General features: G+C 46.4%; 1 protein-coding gene across 4 annotated transcripts in view; it reads left to right on the top strand.

Moving 5' to 3' along the window:
- Window positions 1–17,666, top strand: part of OGDH (oxoglutarate dehydrogenase) — a 58,786-nt gene that overhangs the window by 28,126 nt on the left and 12,994 nt on the right. Inside the window, exons 3-7 of one of the 4 annotated variants that reach the window (XM_075858654.1) lie at window positions 2,830–3,018; window positions 4,404–4,506; window positions 10,121–10,165; window positions 16,942–17,057; window positions 17,166–17,320. In XM_075858654.1, coding sequence (XP_075714769.1) covers window positions 2,830–3,018; window positions 4,404–4,506; window positions 10,121–10,165; window positions 16,942–17,057; window positions 17,166–17,320 — 608 coding nt within the window. Of the gene's footprint in view, window positions 1–2,829; window positions 3,019–4,106; window positions 4,201–4,403; window positions 4,507–10,120; window positions 10,166–16,941; window positions 17,058–17,165; window positions 17,321–17,666 lie in introns of all 4 variants that reach the window. The other 3 variants (XM_075858655.1, XM_075858657.1, XM_075858658.1) reach the window with 3 other exon arrangements.

The following is a 17,666-nucleotide window of genomic DNA, read 5'->3' as shown; positions in this document are numbered from 1 at the left end:
GGGATAATTGCAGAAAAAAAAAACCTGCTTGTGTGAATACACTCTAACAACACTCCAAAACCTGATAATTCAGGTGTAGCTGCAGTTGACCTCCGTTTTCCACTCCCCCTCACACTTCTAGGATCCAAGAAGATGACATAGGGCCTATTCCCATGGATTGGTCAAATCAGATTTTTGACAGAGATTTTCACAAAAATTGTTGGAAAATTGACCGCAATGTGTGAATATACCCAAATGGGATGCTATTTTGTTGGTCCTCACACTGCAGAGCTGCTTTAGCTGTCCTTTTTGCTTCCTCGTCCTTTCGAATGACTTTACAAAGGACATGGGGACATTCATTGCATGTGAAAGAAAGATGTTCCAGACCTCAATATAGGAAAGGGCTCTTTACAGTTAGAGCATTCAAACTATGGAATGCCCTACCCCAAGAGGGATTAAAGGCAGATTCTGTGTCAGCATTTAAAAAAGGGCAAGAAGATTATTTACTGACGAATAGCATTGAGTGTTATAAATAATCACTAATCATTTTCTTACCCTAACAAAAAAGCGGCTCAGCGGAATTTAAAAAACCAAAACAAATAAACACTTTTTTTTTTTTTTTTTCTTTATTCCTTGACCCCTTAAGCTGGCCAGACAGGTATTTCAGACGGCCGTTTTCTGAACAACTTGTCATTCATGGTTGGTCTATGGAGGGTGTAGTTTTGCACCACAACGCAACAGGGTAAGGCCTCGTGCACACGACTGTAATGTGGTGTGCACGGCCCCTGATTTGTGGCTTGGGCGGCAGCGGAGTGTCACCCGCGGGCCGCCCCCAAATCACGGGCCGTGCACTTGGCCATGTACGTTCATTTCAATGAGCCTAGACCGCAAAATGGGGCCGTAATAAGACAAGTCCTATCTTTTTGCGGTCCAGGCTCCTAGGCAACGCACGGACCGCGGAAACCACGGTCGTGTGCAAAGGTCGATGGAAATTAATTGCAGCCGCATAATCACGTTCGTGTGCATGAGGTCTAAAACGATTGCCGATCGATCTCTTCTTTGATCTAAGTCCTGATATGGGCTTCTATTGATGGGATGCAGATCTGTTATTTGGCATTAAGGACTGAACCCGACAATAACTGAAAAAAATCCAACACAGCTCTTCAGTCGGCCTCTGTTTTGCTCGTTCCTGTCAGGAAAAGGCTCCGACAGTCAGTGGAAATTGGTCTGCCTTTTCAGTCCCCCAAAATCTATAGTGTATGGCCAGCATTAGTCGCTTTAATGGTTGTCAGGAAAATCAACTTTGACCACAGTGTTCCTTTCATGTCACAGGACCTCACCAAAGAACACTTCATATCTCGACTTCACCACAACCGCAGTTCCCTAATATACGAGGCTGGGTTTACTTCTAGCTCACCAAAGCTGAACCCTTGAGACTGCTTTGATCTAAAAAGCGCTGTCGGTAACATGCACACAAATAATATTAGGAGATATTTGCACATTACATTTATCCAAAAGCTGTTTTGGATTTAGCTGGCATTTTGGTTTTCCCCTGGGAGGTTACCTCATAGATTCTCTAGGACGTTGTGTTCCCAAACAGAGCAGGAAATAGTATTTTGCTGACGTTTTGCCTGCAGACAAAGTCCTGACTTGGGGAATGTCTTCGGTTTCTTGCTGAATTCAAGAGAGTAGCTGTTTGTTGGAAAGTGGTTATGGGCTAGTCTGGTACTATATTATACTATAGTCATGTGCAGCAGGGAGGGCAGGTAACCACTATCGCCTATGTAAGCATACATGTGACACTAGTCCTTCCAGGGCTTTCCATGCTGAGCCAAATTATACGGTGATAAATTGGGCCCATAGGATATCGGTCATTTCCACCAACGTGATATTCCAGTCCATTACAGAACCGCGTAGTATTCTCTGCACTTCTGACACCTAAATCTGTTGTTCAAATGATGAATTAAGTAGCTGTTCACACAGGGGAAGCTCAGGTAAAGATTATATTAGCAAATTGCATTAATAACCATTACATAATATGATAATAGAATCACTCCCAAGAAGCAGATGTATAGCGAAGTACATTTTACTGTTCATGAGTCTGGGAAGGTTGAGTGGAAACCAATGTGTGAGTTATGGTTGCCATATTGGTTGTCACCCAGGAACAAGTAAAACGAAGTAATGGCTCAATACACCTTCTAACATCCAGACATAAGGGCATAAACACCATAGACAGATTAAGGCCTCATGCACAGGACCGTAGCCATGTGCGCGGCCGTGATTTTCGGGTCGGCCGGGGGCGGAGTGCCACATGCAAGTCGCCCGCAAATCGCGGGCCGTGCACATGGCTGCGGCCATTATTTGCTATGAGCCTGGACCGCAGACCACATGCCCGTTCTTTCTGCGGTCCGGGCTCCTGGGCCATGCATGGACCGTGGAAACCACAGTCGTGTGCATGGCCCCATAGGAATGAATGGGGCCGCAATTCTCCCGCGGATTTTCGGGGGAATTTATCCCTCAAAAGGAGGTTCGTGTTCATGGGGCCACTGGAGAGAAGGGACCTTTTTCAGGTTGGTCTGGTCACCACTGTAGTGGGTGGTGGAACCTGCACAGGGATGTGGTCTCCATAGGAAGTGGAAAATGTATACAAGTCATAAAAATAACTCGCGGACACCAGGACCCTTTTTAGGATTAAATTATCTTTGTTTCCCTTATGCGCTTATTGTAAAAAAACTTTAATGCAAAGAATCATTTGACTGGGGCTTCAGCAATGTAATGCCAACATTTCTTACGTTTACATCTCCGTTGGCACATTGTGCTTACAATTTGTTCTTCTTCCCATTTCTGCAGTCATGGGACATCTTCTTCCGGAATGCCAATGCCGGAGCAGCACCTGGAGCAGCTTACCAGAGCCCGCCGCCCCTGGGCAGCAGCCTGTCTGCATTTACACAAGCACAGTCATTAGTACAGGGACAGCCCAATCTAGAAAAACTAGTGGAAGATCATCTCGCTGTGCAGTCCCTCATCCGGGCATATCAGGTATGTTTCCTCTCTTCCTCTCCTTTTTTTAGTTGTCTCTCTTCCTCTTCTTCTTTTTTTTTTTCTTTTTTGATGTGGCCAACACTGAACCCACAAATTTGTAGTACTCTAACTGTTGTGAAACTACAAGACCCAGAGAGCTTGGAAGCTCTGCAGCGTCCCTATAGTTTGTCCACAAGGTCTTTTAGACAGAATACAGACTACCGCAAAGGTGGGTTCTTTTTCTGCAGGTGATCCCTCAGGGGTATGACACGGCCCTACTCTGCTATCGGATCACTCCTGCTAATAAAGCGAGCAATCCAGAAAATAAGTGAATTAGGGAGATTTATATTCAGTTCCTTAATATACAAGTTTAGGGCCACCAAAGATAAAGGTAGATTCACATGTCAACCACACCCGATTCTTCCTTCAGTCTATATAGACTGCAGTTTGTCGTCGTCTCCCCCCCCCCCCCCCCGTCTGACTTTCCTTGGCAATTGGCTTCTCTTTTCTAATATCGGTATTGATGGAGTGGGACTGGAGCAGCGTCATTGTACAATGGCCTGTGGCTTCCATAGATCAATAGCTTTGTAAAGAGAAATTGAACCTATACGTGGCCATAGACAAGATATCGACCACCTTCAGGGAATCGGGGGAACTGCGGTCCCTTGACAACCATTGTTTAGTAGAAACTAGGTATCAACCAAGGGAAGAACAAAAAACGTCTCTATTTTAGTCTATGGGAGTTCCAGACACAGCAGAACCTGCACGGTATACTTTGATTGAGAATTTGTTACACAGCTTTCCCAGACTCCTGAATGTGATCTCTGCCTAGGCATGTAGCCATACTGGGACAGGGGATGCCTCACTGGTAAACTAGGCAGGTTTTGCTGTTCGGGACTCTCCGACGTGACAGAAGAGGACAGCTCAAGGACATATATTTACTGCTGAGTTTTCTTTAAGCAGAAAAATGCCCTTTAACCTCCGCATGAAACTCTTCTAGCTTTATAGGTTGCTGAGGTAGTCACTTCCATTCTCATATTGATTACTTAACGACTGCCTGTGGGGTGGGGGAGGTGTCATTAACCAGTTTGTGTCATTGCTTCCAGGTAAGGGGTCACCACATTGCAAAACTTGACCCCCTCGGAATTAGCACTGTTAATTTTGATGACGCTCCAGTAATTGTCGGTCCTCCGAATGTCGGTGAGGATAATGTACCAAACTCATTGTAATTGTTCTCTTTGCTTTTCCTCCTCTTTTCTGTGTTTATTGTTTTACGTGGTGCCTATTCTTTACTTTCTCCCCTTTTCCATTATTCCCTGACTCCTTGTTCCCTGACTCCTCGTCACCCATGCTCTGTCTTCCTTTACTGTTCTCTTCTACCTCGGCACCTTTCCTTTATATAGATTCGTGGGCACCATGTTGCCCAACTTGACCCATTGGGCATTCTGGACGCAGATCTGGATTCCTGTGTGCCAGCTGACATTGTCACATCCTCAGACAAACTCGGTGAGGGCCAGTTGCTCTACTAAAATGGTCACCGCTTACCGCCCCCTCTCACCCCTCAAGATGTTTGTTTGTCCCCTGCTCGCTATTATGTAGGTGCAGAGCTCACAACTAACAGCTGCTCTGGTGGGAATAGTCTAGACACAGCATTACATCTTAGGCCCTGTTCACATGGAGGTTTTTTTTTTACGCGTTTTTTTGCCGCAGAAACCGCGGGAAAAAACGGCCGAAGTTGCCTTTTATTGGTTTTAATAGGAGATGAAGGTGTTTTTTCCCACGAGTGGAAAAAGAAGCGACATGCCCTATCTTGAGGAGTTTTACGCCTCAAAAACACCATTAAAATCAATGAGAGATGGAAAACAAACCCGCCGTGAACGCTCGTAGCGTTTTTTCACGTGTTTTATGGCAAAAAACACTCGCGGTTTTTCCTCTTGCCTGTTGAAGAAAGAGGTGGAAAAAAAATGAGACAAAAAATGCCTGTGGTGCAAAACCACTTAAAAGAAAAACGGATCTGATTTTACCAGTCAGTGTGAACAGGGCCTTATGCTGGTTCTTTATTCAGTGCCCTTTGCTTGGGTTAAGGATCTTTTGCCCCTCAAATAATTATCAAGAGTGAAGAATATAAGGAAACCTGTCACATTGAACATACAGTCTGAACTGCAGGCAGCATTTTATAAAGCAAGAGGAGCTGAGCAGATTGATATATAACTTGGAATTTATTGAATTCCCTGCTCATTCTGGGCTTAAGAGTCCAGTGGGCGGTTCTTATCGGCACACATAGGGAAGACTGTCAATCATTGACAGTCATGGCCTGATGAAGATGTAAGTTAAGCATTGAAACGCGTAGCCATAATAAACTGCTTATTTATTACTACTGCGCTGTTCTATTGCGGTATCTCCGTTTGCTACCGGTTGGGGCCTAGCTGCAGCTGACTTCTACATCTACCTCTCTGCTTACACCAGAGTTGGGCCTGAGGTCGCACAACCCTTATAGGTGATTGTATGCCATTACCTCTAACCCTACTATTACCCTTGTTTTGTGACCTGCACTATGTGGCGCGGTGCATCTCTGCTTTTTCTCCACTGGTAATTATTGAGTGAGACCCCGCCCACTGGACTCCGAAGCATAGAAAAAGCATTTAAATCACAGGGTTTTTAATCAATAAATGACACGTTATACTGAATCTTTTCCGACACAATAATATATCATTCTGCTCCGCTCCTCCTGCTCTATAACATGATTCGTTTTGCAGGTGAAAGGTTCCCTTTAATGAGACCAAACAAGGTCAATGAGTCTACTAGAGACGACTAGAATGGGTCTCCTTCTGTTCTGCCCTAATAATGAGTTGTTAGTTGGAGCTCTGAGTGTAGAATGGGTAATAACAAATTATTAGGCTACAAAAAGCTTGTGCTGCCCTCACGCCAGAAACCACTAACATAGACAAGTGCAGCTGGTAACCGCAACTAACCACACATTGCATGTCACGGGTGTGTGCGGGCCGTGATTGCTTGGGGTATAAAGCATGTGGTGGGCATTAGTACATTTTTGTTTGTGGACTGATCTGAGAACTGCTCAACATGTAAGTACTTTACGATTTATTTTTGGTAAAAATAAAATGTAACTATGGGTACTGTTTGGTTCTGTCTTTCTCTACTAAGTGGGCATCCTTCGTAGGTAAGGGCCGGTTCACATCTGCCTTGGAGGCTCCGTTAGCAGTCCCCGTCTTAGATCCGGCCGAATATATTGGAAGCAATAGTGCAGCGTGCTGCGCTATTGCTTCCAATAAAACAACGGAAACCTCACGTAATCCATTAACATCAAGGGGGTTCCGCCAGTCATACTACGGAATTACTGCGAACCTGCCCTCAGCCTGGTTGTGGTTATATCCTCTCGTAAACAGTGTTGTATTCCCAATGTAGTCGAATCTGTTTTATCTCCTGTAAAACTACTATTGGGGTTTGTTCACAGAGTGTTTTGCAGGTGGAAAGATCTGCCTCAAATTTCCTTCAGAAATTGAGGCAGATTTTGAACTGCTTGCACTCTTTTGCCGCGTTTTTGCAGCGGTTTTCAGCGCCGCGGGCAAAAATCTCAGAGAAAACCACTTTATTCTGCCTCCCATTGATGTCACAGGGAGATCAGAGACGGAAACGCCTGAAGAAAGGGCATGACGCCTCTTTCCCATGAATCAATGGGAAGCGATTTCGGACCTTTTTTCCGCACGGTTTCCACGTCAAAAACCGCACCAAAAAACTCAGTGTGAGCAGGGCCTTAAAGATCCCATTATGTATAAGGTGGCAGATCTTCTAAAAGTAAATGGAGTGCTTTGTAAATATATAAAATGAACAAATGACTTTGTATGTGGATCTCTACAGGGTAAGCACTTGGAAACTCAACTTTGGGAATATGTATATGTAGCTCAGATGGGTGAAGGGGATCTGTATCAATAGGGATCAAGAGAGTAGGTTAGATTGGAGTTACTTTTTGAAGATTGTTACTATTGTTTTTAAAGCCATAATTCCCTTATCACAGACAACCCCTTTTATTTGAGAGCTACCGGAGACCCCCGGAAAGCTGCTGATTTTGCAGTCGGCTGATCGGTGTAGTATTAGATTGATGAGATGTCCATGTATTACATGGATGGCTAAAGTCTGCCAGAGCGAGAGCCGCTGATCGCTAGTGTCTATGGCTCAGAGAGGGGTCCGGATATGCAGGCAGCATATTGTAGACCAGGGGAAGCTGAGCAGATTGATATATACTTTAGTTGGTGCCTGCAAATGAGGCTTTTGACTATCAAGTGAGCGGTTACCCTTTGGCTGGTGAGCGGAGAGTCCCCTTCCACACTTTTTCTCTGCACGTTTCGCATATGCGTCGAAAAAAAAGCTCCCAGGGCATACATCGAACTTACCCATAGGCTGTTATTATACTGACGGAGGCCAAAAAAGTGTCCTTTTGACCTATGTCAGGGTCACCGTTGTTTTTCTTTGCAGGATAGAATAGTGTAGATTATGTTATTTTATCCAGAGGCATCATACAAATAAAAGTATACCGCACATTATACGTTTTATAAACCTTGAAGCCTATGGGTGACAAATGCCGCTTATGGCATCCGTTTACCGTGTGTCTTATATGAGATTTTCAGCAGCTTTTCATGACCGTTAAATGGATGCCATAATAGCTTATAGGTGACGGATGACTAATCTGTCACCCATAGACTATTATGGGATCCATTCATCGGATATGTCATCAAAAGGTCATGAGAGTTCATGACATATCTGTTTAATGGATCCCATAAAAGTCTATGGGTGACGAATGCCACTAATAGACATCCGTCACAGCCTTCGTTTAACCCATCCAAAGCTTTTCCCGGCACGCGCGTCTAATTTATAAACGCAGCGTTGGAGAATAAATCGAGTTGTCTCCTCTTTCTTTAGTTTTGGTTACGTAGTAGATGAAGCATTTTGTATAATAATGTAGAGGTACAGGGCTTTATAGTGTCGCCTCCATAGGTTTATTATACAAAACCACTGTATGAAAACGTCATACATGGGAAACCTTGGACCAACAATAGCAAGAAATCCGATGTATCCTAAACCTGAACATCAACTTTACATATGAAACTAAAAGCTGGTTTACTTGGGCAGATTTATGCCCACAAGGAGCTCCCATCAGCGATATAACAAGTCGATCGGCGCTTCTTAACCGTTCCTTTTACATTGGCCGATTCTGTATAGGGACAACCGATCATTAATATGATCATTCGGTCCCCATCAGTCTGCATATTGTCGGCAGCACATCCTCTGTTTACACGGAAAGATGTGCTGCCAACAACGATGATTATATTTGCTGCTCAAAACAACGGAATCCGCTGAGAACGAGCGTTTGCTCGCTGATTACCGCCCTTTACATGGGTCAATAATCTGGAAAATGCATTCTTAAGAACGCTCGTTCGGCCGATTATTGGCCCGTTTAGATGGGGCTTAATAGTCGGACTATAAAGTGTGTTACCTGTGATCAAGGGTATTGGTGTTTGTTTTTAGAGATTCAGTGCCCCGGGATCTTCGCTTCTTTCTACTTGTTTTAGTCACTACCAATTAGCATTTTGCGTTCACTACACTACGGGGACCAGGCGCGAACTTGCCTAGGACGCTGCATGGCCCTTGTCAATCAAAGGAAGCAGGGAGGGAGGGGTGTTGAACTGGGGAATGACGAGAGAGCATTTTGGAGCAACAGTCACGCCCTCGTTGCTCCAAAATGCTAATTTCCATAAATGTAATAAAAGCTTTTTCTCTTCAAAGGAGGCATTCTGTGGAAAAACATAATACACGTTAGAATCAGGTTAGCCTAATCTATAATAGCGTGTTGGTAGTTCAGGTGGGACATCTGGTGACAGGTTCCCTTTAAATGGCAGGAGACATGGCCGGTCAGGATGCCTATGCAACTGTACAACGGGGAAAGCGGTTTCCGCCATCTTATTGCCTAAGCAACCAGGACAGCCTGCTCTCCCAGCCGCGTCTCTTGCCATCACTTTTGGCGGGAGATGCAGACAAACTTGAGGTACCCTTTAAGCTATTCTCTCCCGAATCTCTCCCCCCCCCCCCCCCCCCAACAGCAGATGACGGGGGAAAGAAGGATCGGTCAGTTAGATTTAAACATACTTGTTCCTTCGTTTGTCAAAGGAGATAAGCCCCTGGCAGCAGCTTATTCCCCTTTCCAGATTCAGAATACATGCAGTGGCCGAGTGTTCATGGAGAATAGGGAGGTAAAGCCGTCAGCCAAGCGATCGTTCGAAAGAATGAAGAGTATGGCCACCCTAAGAATGTTCGCATCTGATCCTTATTAATCCTACATGAAATTATTCTGGTCACCTGGATCTCTGACTGTTGTGTAAAGGGTGATTGGGCGATATTGTGTTAAATAACATGGATATATTTTTTTGCTAGGATGTGTCTGATCCTATTCCGGTACAATATCTGCATGTTCATACTGAGCTCCGGCCACCAGACTCATCACCTCTGCTCCATTGTAAGGGTGCAGTCACACATGGAGTATTTGCCTTGTATGCTGCGGAAAAATTTACAATGTAAACCCAAGGCAAAAATATTCTGCAACGGCAGAAATCCGCAAGAAAAGAGTTGCGGAACATTTTTCCCATTGGACAAATACAACACAAATATGCCACGTGTGACTGCACCCTAACAAGATGATTTCTCTCACCGTTTAGTGATGTTTCACTGAGATCTATGAAAATGATTGACTTGTACCTGTCGCTGTGTTATTTCTCCCAGCCCTGTGTGTGTGTGTGTGTGTGTGTGTGTGTGTGTGTGTGTGTGTGGACACATAGATCTCTGTGGATCTATGTGCGTCTGTGGTTATTACACTGCGGTGTGCACGTTGTAGTACGGGACTGTGGCCGCCCGCTGGAAGCGATTACGTGCCTGAGTGCTTGTTTTATTTTCTCTCCCGATTACGTTGCAGAGATGCTTGCAGCCTGTATGAGCCCCTATGTATGATGAGATTTTACATTAAAAGATTCCTCTCTTTTCCCCATGCTGCATTTTTCCTCTTTTTAACCCACAACCCCCTTTGTGCTGCACTACCTTCTCCTAACACACTCAGAATTGTCAGCATTCCTGGATCGGCTTCGAGTTCTCACAGTGGGAGGTACGGAATATATCCTTTGTTTAACAACCCTCCCCCCGCTACTTTCTCCTTTTCATATCCTCTCCACACCCTCATCCCTACTAACTAGAGGCATAAAGTGCAATATGAGCAGTTACCTATTATTATGTTATTGTCCGTTTTATTCCTTTTACAGGCAATTGCGAAAGTAAGCAGACAGGGAAATTGGTTTTCCCCTCCACTGCCATAACAGCGCAATTTACAGCAGCCTATATTCCAGGCAGGATCTCACTATGTGCTGTTGGGCTTCCTGACCGCTTCTATGAGAGCACCATTTTCAGAATACAGGCTGCTGTAAATAATATCTGTAGTCTGCTGGAGTGCGGTGGAGTATGCAGGGCACTACATGTATATGAGCTTTCTGCAACGCCCTGTATGTTAATGAGGTGTGAGTTGTGAAAGTGTCTGCTGCAATGCCCCCATAGGTATGTGTAAATTATAAACCCATACTTGTAATTGACCCAAATTGTGTGAAAAACTGACTAAATGAGGTGAATGCTTTGGCCTGTGATGTGTGCTGCAGTGCACTGTATGGCAATGATAAGGACTGTTGTGCGATAAGTCAGTGTATGAGTTTTTCTTGCGGAGTGATCTGGACCTGGATTACTGTAATGCAGGGGTCTCCAACTATAACTCCCAGCATGCCCTGACCGAAGCAACAGCTCGAGAGCCACTGGTTGGAGACCACTGCTGTAATTGTAGTCTTTGCACTGGTAGAGTATGTGAGACCATGCCAAATCCCGGTTGTGTTTTTTTTTGTTTGTTTGTTACAACGTATTTTGTGTGTTTTAATACAAAGGGAACTTTGGGCGGGGGAGACAAGACATTCTGGCCAGAAACAAGCCGCCCTATGAAATCTGTAGGAAAGACATTATGTTTCATTGCATCAGATTGATGGAGTGTTCATTATGTGCATAACCACTTCTCTTACACTTCATTAAGGTCTCTTCTGTGCCAAAATGTTAACAGAATCTTCCTTAGGCCTCATTCACACGACAGGGTCCGAGTGTCGGCCGGTTTGCATCCGATTTGCATCCGTTCCGATTCCGTTCCGGGCCGAGTTGCCGTTTTTTCTGGCCGATTTGGACCCGATTTGCATCCGTTTTTTTCCCTGTCCGTTTTAAAATCGGATGAATTTCATCAAATTTGTTGCCACACACAGCCCTTTGTAGATAATGCCACAGCCCCCCTGGTAGGTAATGCCACCCAGCCCCCTGTTGGTGATGCCACACAGCCCCCTGTTGGTGATGCCACACAGCCCCCTGTAGGTAATGCCACCCAGCCCCCTGTAGGTGATGCCACCCAGTCCCCTGTAGGTAATGCCACCCAGCCCCCTGCAGGTAATGCCACCCAGCCCCCTGTAGGCGATGCCACACAGCCCCCTGTAGGCGATGCCACACAGCCCCCTGTAGGCGATGCCACACAGCCCCCTGTAGGCGATGCCACACAGCCCCCTGTAGGCGATGCCACACAGCCCCCTGTAGGCGATGCCACACAGCCCCCTGTAGGCGATGCCACACAGCCCCCTGTAGGCGATGCCACACAGCCCCCTGTAGGCGATGCCACACAGCCCCCTGTAGGCGATGCCACACAGCCCCCTGTAGGCGATGCCACACAGCCCCCTGTAGGCGATGCCACACAGCCCCCTGTAGGCGATGCCACACAGCCCCCTGTAGGCGATGCCACACAGCCCCCTGTAGGCGATGCCACACAGCCCCCTGTAGGCGATGCCACCCTGCCCCCTGTAGGCGATGCCACCCACCCTGCCCCCTGTAGGCGATGCCACCCACCCTGCCTCCTGTAGGCGATGCCACCCACCCTGCCCCCTGTAGGCGATGCCACCCACCCTGCCCCCTGTAGGTGATGCCACCCTGCCCCCTGTAGGTGATGCCACCCTGCCCCCTGTAGGTGATGCCACCCTGCCCCCTGTAGGTGATGCCACACAGTCCCCTGTAGGTTGCACCCATCCCCCCCCCCCCTTCCAGGAGAAGTCACTGACTTCAATGTCCATATATAGACAGTGTAGTCACTGACTTCTCCTGAAGAGGAATTCCCTGCCACAGGTCGGGAATTCCGCTTCAGAAGTGAGTGACGTCACTGTGTCCATATATGGACAGTGTAGTCACTCACTTCTCCTGTAGCGGAATCCCCGGCCATAGAGTCGGGGATTTCGCTGCAGAAGTGAGTGACTTCGCTGTGTCCATATATGGACAGTGTAGTCACTCACTTCTCCTGTAGCGGAATCCCCGGCCATAGAGTCGGGGATTCCGCTGCAGAAGTGAGTCACTTCGCTGTGTCCATATATGGACAGTGTAGTCACTCACTTCTCCTGTAGCGGCATCCCCGGCCAGAGAGTCGGGGATTCCGCTGCAGAAGTGCGTGACTTCGCGGTGTCCATATATGGACAGTGTAGTCACTCACTTCTCCTGTAGCGGCATCCCCGGCCAGAGAGTCGGGGATTCCGCTGCAGAAGTGCGTGACTTCGCTGTGTCCATATATGGACAGTGTAGTCACTCACTTCTCCTGTAGCGGAATCCCCGGCCATAGAGTCGGGGATTCCGCTGCAGAAGTGAGTGACTTCGCTGTGTCCATATATGGACAGTGTAGTCACTCACTTCTCCTGTAGCGGCATCCCCGGCCATAGAGTCGGGGATTCCGCTGCAGAAGTGCGTGACTTCGCTGTGTCCATATATGGACAGTGTAGTCACTCACTTCTCCTGTAGCGGAATCCCCGGCCATAGAGTCGGGGATTCCGCTGCAGAAGTGAGTGACTTCGCTGTGTCCATATATGGACAGTGTAGTCACTCACTTCTCCTGTAGCGGCATCCCCGGCCATAGAGTCGGGGATTCCGCTGCAGAAGTGCGTGACTTCGCTGTGTCCATATATGGACAGTGTAGTCACTCACTTCTCCTGTAGCGGCATCCCCGGCCATAGAGTCGGGGATTCCGCTGCAGAAGTGCGTGACTTCGCTGTGTCCATATATGGACAGTGTAGTCACTCACTACTTCTATAGCGGAATCCCCAATCCCCAGCCGGGGATTGGGGATTCCGACTCCTACAGCGAGCAATAAAAGATCCTCCTCCTCACATGCACTCTGCACTGTGAGGAGGAGGAGAGAGAGTGCGCGAGCGACGGTAGACCCGGCCATCACTCGGAACACATTCCGGTGATGGCCGTGTATTACCCGGCCCCATAGACTTCTATGGGAGCCGGGCGGCCGGGCACCCGGCTGAAAATAGAGCATGTCCTATTTTTTGACGGGCGGTTTTCCCGGCCGTCAAAAAAACGGTCGTGTGAATAGCCCCATTAGGGGTCTATTATTCCTAATGCAGCCGGGTGCCGGCCGATTTATGAACGGCCGGCACCCGGCCGGGAATCCCTGTCGTGTGAATTCCGCCTTAACCCGTTAGTGACCGCCAATATGCCTTTTCACGGCGGCCACTAACGGGCTTTATTCTGATGCATATGCATATAAAGTAAACAGAGCAGGGAGCTGTCAAATCTCCCTGCTCTCAGCTGCCAGAGGCAGTTGAGGGCTGGGGGCGTCCCTGCTCTGCTGTGTGAGATCGATATTAGTATCAATCTCACCCGTTTAACCCCTTAGATGCGGTGCACAATAGCGTGCACCGCATCTGAGTGGTTTTGGAGAGAGGGAGGGAGCTCCCTCTCTCTCCCACCGACACCCGGCGATACGATCGCCGAGTGTCTGTGTCTCCAATGGCAGCCGGGGGCCTAATAAAGGCCCCCAGGTCTGCCTGGAGCGAATGCCTGCTAAATCATGCCGGAGGCATGACCTAGCAGATGCCTGTCCGTTTTAAACTTTACTATTAAAAAACCAAACTAAAGTAAAAAAAAGTTACACATATTTGGTATCGCCGCGTCCGTAACGACCCCGACTATAAATCGATTACATTATTTAACCCGCACGGTGAACGCCGTAAAAAATGTAATAAAAAACTATGGAATCCTGACTTTAAAAAAATGTGATAAAAAGTGATCGAAAAGTCGCATCTACTCCAAAATGGTACCAATAAAAACTACAAGTCTTCCCGCAAAAAAAAAAGCCCTCATACAACCGCATCGGCGAAAAAATAAAAACGTTACGGCTCTTCAAATATGGAGACACAAAAACAAATCGTTTTGAAATAAAAGCGTTTTTACTGTGTAAAAGTAGTAAAACATCCAAAAACTATACAAATTTGGTATCGTTGCAATCGTAACAACCCGCTGAATAAACTTATTGTGTTATTTATATTTTATTTAAGACGCGAAAAAGAGTGGCGAAATTTCAGGGTTTTTACTATCTCCCCCCCCCCCCCCAAAAAAAAAAGTTAATAAAAGTTAATCAATAAATAATATGTCCCCCAAAATGGTGTTATTAAAAAATACAACTTGTCCCGCTAAAAACAAGACCTTATACAGCTATGTCGACACAAAAATAAGAAGGTTATAGCTCTTGGAATGCGATGATGGAAAAACGTAAAAAATGGCTTGGTCATTAAGGTTTAAAATAGGCTGGTCATTAAGGGGTTAAAAAGGCATTTTTATAGTTTCCTTTAGTTTTTTTTTTTGTTTTAAGGAATATTTTGTATTAAACTGATCTGATGCCTTGTGCTGGGCCTGAGGGGGTGGAGCATGACACCTGAATTAAAGGGGATGTGCCAGAATCAAAAATGATCATCCATCCAACATAATAGGTGATAGTTTTATGATCACTCGGGACCTCGACCGATTGTTAGAATGGCGGTCCCACACCCCCTGTTCGTCCTCGCTGCTAGACCGCAGGGAGGAAGACATTGAATAGAGTGGTGGTCGAGCATGCGTGCTGCCGCTCCATTCAAAGTCTATGGAAATGACGGAAACAGCCGAGTACAGTGCTTGTCATTCTTCTAAACATTGAATTGAACGTCGGGCAAATGCTCGACTGGCGCTCCATTCAAGCTCCTCGTCACTGTGGAGGTTGCAGTGAAGATGATCTTGGGTTTTAGGACCCCCCATTCTCATGATTGGTGGGGTTTCCAGCAGTGGAGCCCCCAGCAATCAGAAAAGTATTACCTATACAGTGGATAGATGATCATTTCTGATTCTGGGAACACCCCTTTAAAAATAAAAAATTAGCAAAGTGAATCCCTGTGTCATGCATCACCCCTCCCCCCAACGTGTATCGGTTTTGCCCAGATTATTCCTTTTATGATAAAATCTTGGTTCCTGGGTGCCGCTTGGAAGGGAGATTTACAGACCACATGTCTGTTTAGGTGGCTCTATTAACAGGGCACTAAGGGATCAATGGACATAGATGAGCATTTAGGTGGTAATTATTTATATTTACTACCTGCACCTTAGAGGGAACCGGTCACCAGTATTTCACATATTAAACCAGCAATACCTGGTGGTAGTGGGTGAAAAATCATTTCTATATAACCTATAATTGTCTTCTTAGTCGGCTCTGTGGCTTTAGTATTCGTTTTTTAGTGTTCCCGCACCGTATGCTAATGAGCAGAAGAGTCAAATCTTCGTTTGAAAAGAGTCGTATCTTCATTCCTCGAGTCTTTCCGAGTTTACCCCGTCTCCTTACTTTTGATTGACAGCTCCTCGCGTTCCCCAGCACACACAATCCCACGCTTGTGCATTGATGTCCTCTTCTGGTGTGCGCGCACAAAAGGACACCGGATTATTATAATAAAAAGCGCAAAATGTTTGCAGACCGTTATTTACAGTTGGAGGAGTTTAGGTGAGGTTATAACGGTAATGAACTTTTTATAGCAGCGGCCAGTGGAGGATAAGTAAAGTTCAATAGGTGAAATGCTGGTGACCAGTTCCCTTTCAGAAGCAGTAGCATTAGGGGGTCACTAGAGGGTATTACAGACCGCGCTGTGCAGGACAGTAGAGAATCTGGCACAATAGGCAGTTCTGGATTAATACTATGGTTTGCAGGTACTTTCTTACTACTTATACGAGATATGCAGGCAGTCTGTTACATTAGGTAAGTGCGGTCGCAAGTGTCACTAAGGTGGGCAATTAATGTGCAAGTGTTCCAGCACCTCATGCCACCCCTCTGCTCTGAGTGACGGCTCTAGCGGTCTCCTGATTGCCCGCTCGCACCATCACTCAGAGCAGAGTATCCCTTGCGACCATTGCGCTGGGGAATAAAACGTTGGTTTCTCTGTCATGCAACTTGCATGACTGAGACAAAAGGTATGGTACAATGCCCTCCCCCTTCGCTATAGCGTTCTGTCAGCAGTTCTGATGCCTCAAAACTGCTGCCAGGTTCCCTCCACTGCAGTAGCTGCTTTAGTATGTGCGTGTGTATGAAGCTTGTGATTTATATTGATTCTGTTATCAATCTTACTGTAATGGAAAGAGTTTGAACATGAAATGAACGTCTCTCCGGACGGTTGTAGATTAACGTCTCTCTTCTACCCCCACCTACCGTTTTGCTTGACCCCCTCATCTGCTTCCTGTCCCGTTCTCTGCCCCAACTATGTGCCCTCATCTCTGTCCTTCAAATCGGAATCACCTCTTATACACTGCAATGACACCATATTCACATCTATAACAACTGTGCACCTTTTACGGGTTGTCTTGTGTTCCTGTGTCTGTCCATGCCATCTACCTGCTCTTTCCACTGTATATATCACACCACCATTACACCATCACACCTTTCTGTAATGCTCATCGCATGGTTGGCTGCATTGCGGTTCTCCTTCTGTAACGCTGCCTTCGTCTGTCTGTCTCTCTGACCGCCACCCTCCACAGGGTTTTACGGGCTAGAGGAATCCGACCTGGACAAAGTCTTCCATTTGCCAACCACCACATTCATTGGAGGGAATGAGACGGCGCTGCCCCTTCGAGAGATCATTAAGAGACTGGAGGTGAGGGGTGACAACCTGCTGAATATTTGGTTGAAGCCTCAATAGTAATACCACATTGTGCTTGCTCTTTTTTGTTTTTTTTGCTCCATCTGTTGTTTCTGTGTGCAGAGCTCCTACTGCCAGCACATTGGAGTCGAGTTTATGTTTATCAATGACTTGGAACAATGTCAGTGGATCCGGGAGAAGTTTGAGACCCCAAGAATTATGCAGTTTACCAGTGAGGAGAAACGTACTCTTCTCGCCAGACTGGTTAGATCTACAAGGTGCCATCATTTACTCAATAGATAAGTCTATGAGGTTCTCCTACATCCAGGTCATGATATATCTAGTAATGGGAAGTCCGAAATCTTAGGGACATCTCGCCATTAATTCTGGTGACTTTGCCAGTTTACCTGAGTGGTAGTTTCTCCACCATTTATACTCTTGTGGGTTATTCAGTCACCTTAATCCAACCACCAAGGTTGTATGAATCTTAGAGGGAGACGTTAAATGGTTTCTCATCTCAGACATTGATGTCATCACTCGGGTATGCCTACAAAGTCCTATTGATGGGCTAGAACAAAATGAACTTAATCGATGGGACCCTAGGATTAACTAGCAGCAGCACTA

Source organism: Rhinoderma darwinii, chromosome 3, assembly GCF_050947455.1.
Source record: "Rhinoderma darwinii isolate aRhiDar2 chromosome 3, aRhiDar2.hap1, whole genome shotgun sequence".
In the NCBI taxonomy this organism is placed as follows: Eukaryota; Metazoa; Chordata; class Amphibia; order Anura; family Rhinodermatidae; genus Rhinoderma; species Rhinoderma darwinii.
Note: the sequence above shows the minus strand (reverse complement) of the source record. Positions and strands in the feature narration are given on the sequence as shown.